General features: G+C 45.0%; 1 protein-coding gene across 8 annotated transcripts in view; it reads left to right on the top strand.

Moving 5' to 3' along the window:
• The window catches only part of HECW1 (HECT, C2 and WW domain containing E3 ubiquitin protein ligase 1), a 116,225-nt gene that overhangs the window by 42,567 nt on the left and 61,632 nt on the right, over positions 1-12,026 (top strand). For 3 of the 8 annotated variants that reach the window (XM_014543556.1, XM_014543553.1, XM_014543557.1), the window contains one exon: positions 9,155-9,212. The exons of 4 other annotated variants lie outside the window; for them this stretch is intronic. In XM_014543556.1, the coding sequence (XP_014399042.1) occupies positions 9,186-9,212 (27 nt within the window). In that variant the 5' untranslated portion in view covers positions 9,155-9,185. Of the gene's footprint in view, positions 1-5,248; positions 5,279-9,154; positions 9,213-12,026 lie in introns of those variants that run through there. One more of the 8 variants, XM_014543554.1, reaches the window with a different exon arrangement.

A 12,026-nucleotide genomic window follows, 5' to 3' on the forward strand; every position in this document is an offset into this window, starting at 1 on the left:
TGCCTCCTGCACACCCCCTACTGGGGATGTGCCCGCAACCAAGGTACATGCCCTTGACCGGAATCGAACCTGGGACCCTTCAGTCCGTAGGCCGATGCTCTATCCACTGAGCCAAACTGGTCAGGGTGGTAACCCCCTTCTTGAAAAGTAGTTTTAAATCTTCAAGTAGCTCTGTTATCCAGGTTTTAAAGGACAAAATGTATCGTTTGTCCCTTGTCTGAGCTGGAGTATGGCTTTACCTGGGTTGGACATATCCAACTGGTAATGCCTGGTACCTTGATGGCTGTTGGAGTAGAAAGTACAACAGTATATGGCCCTTTCCAAATGGGGGCTAATTGGGACCTGGAGACCCATCCCTCCAAGTGTTCATTAGGACCGATGTTCCTGGTTCATAGGGGCTTGGTGCAGGAAGGAGGTTCCTTCCATCTAAGCTCTTGTATGGCCTTTTAAAAGCTGGCCAGGGAAGTTACAACGTGTTCTATTTTGTGAGATTCCTCCTCTAGAGTGATACATGAATAGAGGAAAGGTCTTCCATATAAAGTTTCAAAAGGACTTAATTTTCATAATGTGGTCAGACTCAGAATTCTCAATAGGGCAATGCATAGTAGTCAAGCTGGTTTTGACTAGTTTCCTAAGAGCTTTGCTATTGTTCTGTTGAGATTCTGATTGGCTCTTTCTATTTTTCCAGAAGACTGTGGCCTCGAGGCTGAATATAGATGCCATTTTATGCCTAGAGCTTTGCCGACCTCCTGGGCTATGTGGGAGGCCAATAATGGACCCTTGTCACTTTGTAAGGAATATGGCAATCCATACCTTGATTTATTTCCCTAAGTAGCACTTTAACAACCTCCTGGGGCCTTCTCTGTTGGAGTAGGAAAAGCCTCTACCCATCCAGGAAAGGTTCCCTAGGCAGGAGGACATTTGGGTAAAATCTAATTGCCAATCCTCTCCTGGACATGTGCCCCGTCTTTGGACAGGTTCCAGAAGATGTGGGGGCTGTCCAGACAGCCCCCTTGTGGGTTGTTTATGTTGCAAGGGTGGCATCCCTGACAGAACGGCTGGATGGTTTTATTTAGTCCTTTTTCTGTAAATATTTGTGAGCATATCTGAGTTAATTTATCCCTTCCAAAATGGCATGAATCATGTCATCCCTTAAGGGCTTTCCATTGAATAATTTCAGGAAGATGTATAAGTTTTCCTAATTGGTGCCATTTTCCTTTAACTTTATTATGACCTTTCTGCTCGGCTCAATTTATTTCATCTTGAGTATATATCAGGGTTGATAGTCTTTCTATGATAATTGTTGGCATTGAGGCCCCTATTAAGGGCTTATTTTCCTTGTTTGAGGCTATATTCTTTGCAATCTGGTCTGCTAATCTGTTGCCCTGTCGGTTTCCTTTCTGGTGTGCTTTGCAATGGACCACTGCTGTTTCTTTAGAGAGATGTACAGCCTCGAGTAGTTTTAAAATTTGTGTTCCATATTTTATGGGGCTATTTTTAGCTCTTAAGAACCCTCTTTCTTTCCAGACGGCAGCGTGAGCATGTCAGACCAAAAGGCTTATTTGGAATCAGTGTATATGTTTAATCTCTTGTTCCTGCCCAATTCCAGAGTCCTGGTTAATGCAATCAGTTCTGCCCATTGGACTGAGGTTCCAGGTGGTGGAGCCTTAGCTTCTATAGTTTGGTGAAGAGAACAATTTCATATCCCCCATAGCGGGTTCCATCACTCATATAGCTGCCATCCAAGAACCATATATTACCAGGATTTAAATGAGGTTCATCCTTAAGATCTTCTCAGGTGGCATATGTTGTTCTATAATTTCACAGCAACCAGGGGACATTTCCAGATCTGGGGTTGGCATTAAGGTTGCTGGATCTAATGTGGAATAGGGTCTAACTTTTATTTGTGGGTTTTCTAATAGTATTAGCTGATATTTCACTAGGCGGTTGTTAGCCAATGAGGTCCCTTGAGATTTAGGACAGAGTTAATCTGATATGAGGTATATAGAATAATTTCCTGGCCTAGAATTATTTTTAGGGCTTCTATTAATACAGCTGCCACTATAATAACCCTTAAACAATGCAGCCCTCCTCTTGCCACTGCGTCCAACTGCTTAGATAGGTATCCTGCAGGTCTCTTAGTTGGACCTATAGTTCAGGTAAAGACTCCTATTGCTAACTCCTCCCTCTCTGTGATATAGAGATGGAAAGGCTTTTCAGCGTTAGGTATGCCCAGGGCAGGTGCCTGCAGTAAGGCTTCCTTTGGCTCTATAAAGGCCATTTTCTGTTCTTTTTTTCCCAGATTATGCTATGTCCCCATAGGACATTATACAGGGGATAGGCTTTTTCTCTATACCCCAAGATCCAAAGTGTACAGAATCCTGTTATTCCTAGAAAGACCCTCAGTTGTCTTGCATGTTGGGCCTGGGGTAGCTTGTATTCTTTCTTGGGATATAATTCTTTCTCCAGGTGTCCAGGTCAGACCTAAGAGGTTTACTTTTTGTTGCACAAGTTGTGCCTTTTCCTCGGAAACTTTATATCCCCTTCTGCCAAGAAGTTTACCAGATTATGCTATGACCCCATAGGACATTATATAGGGGATTGGCTTCTTCTCCATACCCCAAGATCCAAAGTGTACAGTATCCTGTTATTCCTAAAAAGGCCCTCAGTTGTCTTCCATGGTGGGCCTGGGATAGCTTGTATTCTTTCTTGGGATATAATTCTTTCTCCAGGTGTCCAGGTCAGACCTAAGAGGTTTACTTTTTGTTGCACAAGTTGTGCCTTTTCCTCGGAAACTTTATATCCCCTTCTGCCAAGAAGTTTAAAGTCTGTTTTAAATACTTTCCCCCGAATTCTTTGGTGGGAGAACAAATTAGAAGATCATCAACATACTGTAAGATCTATTCAACCCCCTCTAGTGATAGGTTCTTTAAATCCTCTGCTAAGGCTTGCCCGAAGAGATGGGGGCTATCTCTGAAGCCTTGAAGTTGGACGGTCCAAGTAAGTTGCTGCTGAAACCCCTGTATGTCTGTCTACTCAAAGGCAAATAAAAATTGACAAGCTGGATCTAACAGGATACAGACAAAGGCATCTTTTAAATCTAATTTCCCAAGGGATAGTCTGGATTTTCAGCATTTAAACCAGTAGCATATTCCTTTCCAATTCTGCAGACCATATCCCTCTCCGAGCCAGTTAATGCCCCTGTACTCTCATCTCTGGGCCTCCATGGTCTCATGCATGTTAAGTGTCTAAAGAAATGAGGGAGGCCATGTTCACTCAAAAGAAAGGTGGGGAGCCTATACCAAGGAGTGACTCCAAAGATTGCCCTAAAGTTGCAAACCGGACATCTCTTACTATCCCTATCAGGCTTTTCTAGAGATCTGGAGAAGCTCTTAAGGGTGTGAAACTCAGGGATTGGTAGTCTGACCAAGGTGGAGTAAAAGAGCCCTGGGTCCCATGCAGCCCAGAAGTTAGTTCCCAGGGGAGTGCAAACGAGGGGACTCCACTGATGGGCTTGAAGGAGTCTGACAAAAAGATGGAGCATAAGGCCCTCAACATGCTCTCCTAAGTCATGGGGCCTCTACCATGTCCAGGTGCAGATGGGGAATTGCCTATTAAGAAAATCAGGCCAATGTCTCTCTTGACAGTGTTGAAGAATGCAAGTGAGAGGGGGAGTATCTGTCTCTTTCCCAGGAAACCGGACCCTATATTCCTCTAACGTGTAGTGTCTACCCCTATTTCTGCCATACATGCAGCCATTTCCTAAAGTACAGTTTCTACAGAGAGGAAGGCAAGAATGCAGATTAAGAAGTCCAGTCAGGCAGGCCAGGCACTTTAAATCATAACAATGCATATGTAACAAAATAGTGCACCGGGAGTGTGGGCACGGGGAAGTCATGACTGCAAGTGGAATTCCTGGAGTTTAATGTGATGCGTTGAAGTGTGCTGTTTGTGGAGGGGGCTCCCGGAAGCTGTGACACCGCTGGTTATCCCCACTCCTTTTATGTGCTTTATTCTCTCTCACCAGCTACATAAAACAACCGTGAGGACCTGGAGTACTGGATGACCAGCCCTTCTATGTGCCCCCCAGATGGGTCAAAGTTTAATTACAAGTGTATTCTGGAGTCCCTGTGAGGCTCTTACATGTTAGGAGGAAAACCCTCTGACACTCACCTGAGAGTGCTTGCTTCCACAGACCAGAGGGAAGATGTGCTCCTATCTTCAGCACTAGTTCATTGCCAGGCGCTCACAGTTACTTTCGTTTTTCTATCACGTACAGTTATTGCCTCGTTCTCCTGATCCTGGACAAAAAGCAAACACAAAGTAGCCCTCCCTCCAGCCTCCTGGCCAGAGGACTTATGGTTTGCGCGTTCTGAGTCGGGCACCAAAATGTCAGCAGTGGTCAGGGTGACCTCTGGCCAGAGAGATGAAGAATGCAAGTGAGAGGGGGAGTATCTGTCTCTTTCCCAGGAAACCGGACCCTATATTCCTCTAACGTGTAGTGTCTACCCCTATTTCTGCCATACATGCAGCCATTTCCTAAAGTACAGTTTCTACAGAGAGGAAGGCAAGAATGCAGATTAAGAAGTCCAGTCAGGCAGGCCAGGCACTTTAAATCATAACAATGCATATGTAACAAAATAGTGCACCGGGAGTGTGGGCACGGGGAAGTCATGACTGCAAGTGGAATTCCTGGAGTTTAATGTGATGCGTTGAAGTGTGCTGTTTGTGGAGGGGGCTCCCGGAAGCTGTGACACCGCTGGTTATCCCCACTCCTTTTATGTGCTTTATTCTCTCTCACCAGCTACATAAAACAACCGTGAGGACCTGGAGTACTGGATGACCAGCCCTTCTATGTGCCCCCCAGATGGGTCAAAGTTTAATTACAAGTGTATTCTGGAGTCCCTGTGAGGCTCTTACATGTTAGGAGGAAAACCCTCTGTGAGTACCTAAGAGTGCTTGCTTCCACAGACCAGAGGGAAGATGTGCTCCTATCTTCAGCACTAGTTCATTGCCAGGCGCTCACAGTTACTTTCGTTTTTCTATCACGTACAGTTATTGCCTCGTTCTCCTGATCCTGGACAAAAAGCAAACACAAAGTAGCCCTCCCTCCAGCCTCCTGGCCAGAGGACTTATGGTTTGCGCGTTCTGAGTCGGGCACCAAAATGTCAGCAGTGGTCAGGGTGACCTCTGGCCAGAGAGAGTACTCTGTGTCTTCGGTCTTCTCTTCTTATAGGAACAAATTCCTACAAGAGACAATAAATAGTAGCAAAAACAGGTGAGAATTTATTTGCAGAAAAGGAATACACTCAGATATAGTCTGAACGGGCAAATCAGCAGGCCAAAACCCAACCAAGTGCCCCGTTTCGTTGGGGTTTGGGGTGCCCTAAGTAAGTTTCCCCCTCCCTTATTTCTCAAAAATATATATCTTCAAGCTATAAGGCTCCTTTACCCAGGTGTTATGCCATCAGTTAGACCACATCCTGAAGGGACCCTAAATCTTCTCTCCTCACATAGGGGTCTGCTGCCTCCATTGTCTAGTTTTGGTTTGTCACATCTTACATCTCTCCCCTGCAAGCCCCAACTGCCTTTCCCAGCTCATATTTTCCTATCTGCCTACTCAACAATGTGACTCAGAGACGACCCCAATTCCTACTTTGTTCCCTCAGTTTTCTCCAAGAGTCAGCCTGGACCAGGAAATATTTTCCAGTCCAGCCTTGGACCAGGGTCCTAAATGCTTAGGTACTGGGATGAGCAGAACTCAAGTCCCCAGCCACCACTTCACACCCTCCCCAAGTCAGTTTCTCCCATTTGTTCTCAGTCTTTAGAGCTTTTTGTGTGTGTGTGCTTATGGAACAAGATGATCAGTTCCCAAAAATAAAAACACATCTAGAGAATTTTGGTTTCCTTATTGCAGGATGCACAAAGTTTTTGTTTCAGCTACCTCATTGACACATAGGAAGTGCTATCAAAATGTCTCTTCTGTGCTGTCTGTGGACAGTAAGCAAAGAATGATTTAAAATGGTTAATATTTGCTCTGCCCCAAAAGCAATTCAACTAGAACACACTCTTCTTTTTGGCTGCCTCTTTGTGTTTGTTTCTATGTATTCGGTAGCTCGTCTATGACTCCCAGTCTTTGTTGGGTGGCCTAACATAGTAGGTGTCTTGTGGGGTCCAGTGGTGCAGTGTCCTTGTTCACCTGAGTTGGGTGCTCTGTGGATTATTTTGGCCCTTCTGTTATAACTGAGTTTTGTTTGCCGTTGGCCTGTTTGTGTGTGGGATTGACCCTCAGGCTGGCTGACTGTAAGGCTCAACCCTGATCGCAGTGTGTGAACTGCTGTGCAGGTGCTGACTGCAGCAGGGTTTGATGCCTGCTGATATGTATATGTATATGTATATGTATATGTATATGTATATGTATATGTATATGTATATGTATATGTATATGTATATGTATATGTATATGTATATGTATATGTATATGTATATGTATATGTATATGTATATGTATGTATATGTATATGTATATGTATATGTATATGTATATGTATATGTATATGTATATAATATGCTGCTTGCTAAGCTTATTGGATCCTGCTCTGCTGTTGTCCGAAGTGGGCCACTGGGTGTGTTGGTTCTAGGCCTCTTGGGGTAGACTCTGATGCAGGCCAATATAAGATGCTTCCTGTGACTCCCCCTCAGCAACCCTGTTTGGAGCTACAAGCGATCCACTGTTTGTGGTTGCCTCTGCTGCACCTGAGTTGTGCATGAATGATCAAGCTATGCACCAAGGCTGGCTTTTACCAGCCCTGAACCCAGTGGTAGGTCAACAAAAATCCCAAAGCACCTTGAGGTCCACCTCAGTCTAGCTTTGGCTGCTGGCTGCCTGTTAGGCTCACTGATTGGAAGAGCCTCTGGCTGTACCCCTCAGCAAGGTATAAGTTCCACTGGGTGGGGTGAGAAGGAGTCCAGAAGTTGGGACTGTTGCTTTCCCCCAGCCTGATGCCACAGGGAGGGGATTGCTCTAGCTAAGAAAGAGTGTCTACGGTATGGGAGAATGACTTGGCACAAGGATCCTGGCGCTTGCCCTTCAGCTCCTTCCCCAGAGCCAGAACCCCAGACTCTCTTCACACAACTCTATTCCACTCTACCTTCCCTCCGCCAGAGCTCAGAGTGAGTGGCTGCAGACTAAATGTTGTGTTTTTGCCCTTTAAGCAGTTGCCTGTATTTCTAGTGGACTCCATCTCTCCCTGGTGGACAGAAACTCCGCTGCTTTTCACTGTCAGTTATTATGTGACCTCCTCTTCCTAGCTCTCGTGCTCTGGGATGGGGAGCCTGGTTTGAGGTTTAGACCCTGCATTTCTCAGGGGAAAACCCCTGCATGTGAGATATCCCTCAGAACATCAGCCACTACCTACGGGGCAGGGCCAGCATCTCCGCCCTCCCTACCAGTCTCGATGTGGCTTCTTCTCTAAATCCTTGAGGCTGTCTGTCTGTCTGTCTGAGCTGGAATCCCCGTCCATAGGGCCCTAGTACTGCCCTGGGAATATGCATTCAGCCAATTCTTAAATGAGGCTTTTGTTTAAAAAATAAATAAATGTTTACACCTGCATGGCTGTGCAGATTTACTAAGCACATCCACATGTGTATCCAGTTAATCCCTGAAATAACTCTGCAGTGAGGACAAGGGACCCAGGAGATGTTCAGTGAGGGTCTTGGCATCCATCAGGGAGTTATCAATATTCGGATAGTAATTGAGGTCATGGGCCCCACGTGTGAACATATGAAGATCTGAGGGCCTCCAGCAAATGGAGCAGAGCTGGGCCTCCTGGGGTGCTGCTGGGAGGCCAGTGGTCATGCCAGGGAAAGGGGCCTTAAGGAGGGACCGCCAGGCAGTTTCCTCACCACTGAGAAGCCAAGTAGCACCCAGCATGGAGATGGCACAGAGCAGAATCTGAATATATGGAGGTCAAATTCTCTCTCTCTCTCTCTCTCTCTCTCTCTCCCAACCCTTTTCAAATTTGCTCACACCAGGGATGGGACCCTCATCTATGCACTCAGAGTGCAAGCTTGTGATTGATTCATTTCTCACATGAACTCATTTGTCAGCAAAACTTTAGGTTTCACTGGGGGTTTGAAAACCTTACATCATATATTACTTTATTGGAATAAGACCATATTGATTACTTTTATAGCAACTTTAACTTCAGAGGAAGATGAGGTTATAAAATCAGAATAAAGATTCATAAACTAAAGTGATACTTGGATTAAGAGGACCCTGGTAAGATATCTTCAGCAATTTTCCTGTGTCTGGCATCTCTATGTTCAAGGTCTAAATTTTGACAAGGTTTCTGTGTCCTAAAATGCTGTGACCAGTGATTGCCACTTGGTGTAATACTCTGCTAGACTCTAACGTAAGGGGATGGTGCTCCGTCTTCAGTCTTACACATCGGAGTACATTTCTAAGTGAGAAAGGCACCAAGATGAGTCAGTGATATTTTCAGCAGTTTAACTATAGATCCAGTTTCGTTGTGGTTGAAGAGGTCTTATGAGTGGAGCATGTTTGAGGATTTTTTTGGTTTTCTCAAACACAGAATTTTCCCTCTCCAAAGACACCATACCAAATCTTGGTTTCCTGAAAAGAAAAGAAAAATGTAGGCCCATGATTCTTACTCCTTAAAGTTAAATTTTACAATCCGAATCCTATTATTCATGCCCAGCCAGAGTGGCTTAGTTGGTGCACCAAAGGATTGCCAATTTGATTCCTGATCAAGGCACATACCTGGTTTGTGGGTTCAATCCCTGGTTGGGGCACATATGGAAGGCAACTAATTGATGTTCTCTCTCTCTCTCTCTCTCTCTCTCTCTCTCTCTCCCTCCCTCCCTCCCTCCCTCTTCCTTCCTCTCTCTAAGCATGTCCTCCGGTGAGGATTAAAAAAAATTATTCATGAATGACACAAAATATGTTGCTTGCTACACTTTGTCCATTTATTAGAGTGGGTATCATCCTCATGTAATTTTTCTTTTACATGTTGGTTGCCCAGGACAGGTATCTTGGCGGGGTGTGGGGGCACCGAGTTCTTCATGTGGGTAATGTCACTGATTCTGTTTGCTTGGGATACACACTGAGTTAACCTCATTGGATTTTCCCCAGGAATTGATGCGCATACACGTGGTGGGTCATTATGCTGCTGCACCTGTGTAGTGTGAAGGTCAGTGTGTTTTTCTGATTATAAGAACCCATCCATGTCATTCCATTATAAACACACTCCACTCATAATGGAATGTGCCTCAGTCCAGAGTTTAGTGTGGTTGCCCAGCCCAGAGATTCTTTCAAGCGCAGTCCTGACATTTGAGATCCATCACCTTCATCAACCCCAAACCTGACTGTGCTCCATTTTAAGATAATTTTCTTTGCATGACAACTCCTCTTGTGTGATGTGAATGTACAGTTGTGAAAAGTGTATTTATCCCTGGAAAAAAAACACACCACTCTATGATGGTCCTTCCCAAATGCCAGCCGGGAGCTTTGCTGGCCTGTGGTTAATTGCCTTACAGTCAATATGGACACACAGAAATACCCCTGGAGACGAGAGCAGCGATCTTTCCTGCTGACTCGGCGTCGGGCGGGCCCCAGGGAAGGTTGCCAGTTCATTAGAAGGGCCTCTTGCAGTTGGTGGCTCTCCCGGAAGGGCTTCCCCGACTCCTCTCAGACATCCCTCCAAGTCCACTCCTTTCCGTATTTCAGAAGTTCTACAACTTCTAGGGACAGCCCCACAAATCCTGATCTGTGTTGGATGCTTTTCCTGGGTGGGTTCCTTTTTTACTCACCACAATCTGAAGTCATGGGTATGACCGTTGTTCCTACCTTACCTCTGAGGGAACTGAGCCATGGAGGGCTGAGTCACTGCTCCAAAGCGTCTGGTGTGTAAGGAGCAGGGATTCGAATGAGGCTGTCTGTCTGTCTGTCTGAGCTGGAATCCCCGTCCATTCCAAAGAATTTAGCAAATCAGTTCTTTTGCATTTCTCAGAATTTGATCAAAAGCTTCTGGAGTACGGAGGCAGAAGTAAGATGTGGTCCTTTGCCAGAATTGACTACCTTTTGTGGCTGGAGGGAAGGGAAGGGAAGGGAAGGGAAGGGAAGGGAAGGGAAGGGAAGGGAAGAAATAGGGACAAGAACATGGCTCATTAGATTTCTCTCTATCAGAGCCTGTGTTAGGTGGCAGGGCTTGGAAGAATAGGGCATTAGAGTTGAGGGATCTTTAAAACTTCTCATGTAGAAAGTGAGGCCTGAGAGGCTGTGTGTCATTCAAGATCAGCCAGAAAGAAACAGCAGGGCTCAGGGGGATCCACTCAGCTTCTGTCTGCTCATGACTGCACACCTCCCTCCTGATACGGGACGTTCCTGGTCAGTTCCTTCTCCTTGACCCCAAACCCTATATAATACAGGACACCTATGGTTTTGTAACTTTTGTGTCCTTGCTTAAGTCTTCCAAACTAAAAGTGATAGCACAATAATTGCTGTGAGCGTCATCCTGACGCAGCAGCCCGGAGGACCCGCGGTTGAGGGTCTACTCTTTCTATTCACCATGCCCAGCAGGGCCAGCGCTGCAAGCACCTGTGCTTTGACATCTTTTTGGTACGCTCTTTAGAAGGTGTCTTGTTTGAATACATAATCTGTCCTGTTCTTTCAAAGTAAGTGCTTTTATAAAAGGTCTGGACTGTCTTTTAAATGTTCGTTGTTTTTTTTCTCACTTAAAGGGAAATGTATTTCTAGTCCCTTTGCAGACTCAACTCTAGAAAGGAGCACAGGTACAGGAAAGATGCTTTGTGTGCAATTCAAAGCTTAGTTTAAAATAGGGCACGCACATTGCGTAGATATTTTCTTCAGACAGCAGGTGGGAAAAGTGTCTGTGTGTGTGTGTGTGTGTAGCTAACTGTTTTGAGCTTTGCTTACTTGAGGAGTGTATAGTAAGTGATTTTCTTTTTCAGTCAAAGGAGTGCCAGCTTAATATGCAGCCACAGATGCGATGCCTCTTTTCCTTGGTAGTACTGTATTTAGAGACCATAATTTTCTTTTTCAACAAGATCTAGGGTCCCCTAGCACTGTTTCCACCCCACCCCCACCCCCACCCCGTGCCCATTTGCATTATGCAGAATTCTTAGAGAACACAGCATCACTAATGTTCTGTTGTGGTCTCAGTACAGACTGTGTGTCAGCATATATGGGTCCTGTATCTGCTTGCTTAGCTACACCTTCTTTCTTTCTTTTTTTGTTTTGTTAATCCTCACCTGAGGATATTTTTCCCATTGATTTTTAGAAAGAGTGGAAGAGAGGGAAGAAGGGAAGGAGAGAGAGAGAGTGAGTTGGTTGCCCCCCACAGGGGCCAGGGATGGAACCTGCAACCCAGATATGTGCCCTTGACTGGGTATTGAACCCGTGACCCTTCCGTGTGCAGGCCGATGCTCTAACCACTTAGCCACCATTAGATACCCTGGTTCAGTAGCTTTCTGGTGAGACCCAGGCATCTGCATTTTATTCAGGTCATTTTGATGAACAGTTTGGAAACCACTGGCAAGTGTATGGAGCTGTGAATTCCCCTTTCCCAAATAAGGATAATAACAGAGCAGGCACTTGGGTTTTTTAGAGAATTTAATGGTAGGTAGCATGGAGGGAAAGATCCTTCCACATGCCTGACACATAGTAGTTGCTCAACATCAGTAGAGATGATGATGATGATGATAATGAAGATGATGATGATGGTAGTATTGATAATGATATAGGTCTATTTGCACACTAATTAGATATGCATAAATTACATCCTTGTTGCAGAAGTATGAGCTTTACTTTATATACACTGACTGGCCAGATTATTATGACCGGCCAGATTATTATGACCACCCCATCAGTACAATGAAGTGAATTAGTTATGCAAATAATAATAATAATAATAAAACCTTGAGAGTATTTGCTTAGGATGTTTTCAATATTCAGTACTTTTGGAAGTGTCAATGAAGTACTGATG

The sequence above is a fragment of the Myotis brandtii genome, unplaced genomic scaffold (assembly GCF_000412655.1).
Source record: "Myotis brandtii unplaced genomic scaffold, ASM41265v1 scaffold3280, whole genome shotgun sequence".
Taxonomy (NCBI): Eukaryota; Metazoa; Chordata; class Mammalia; order Chiroptera; family Vespertilionidae; genus Myotis; species Myotis brandtii.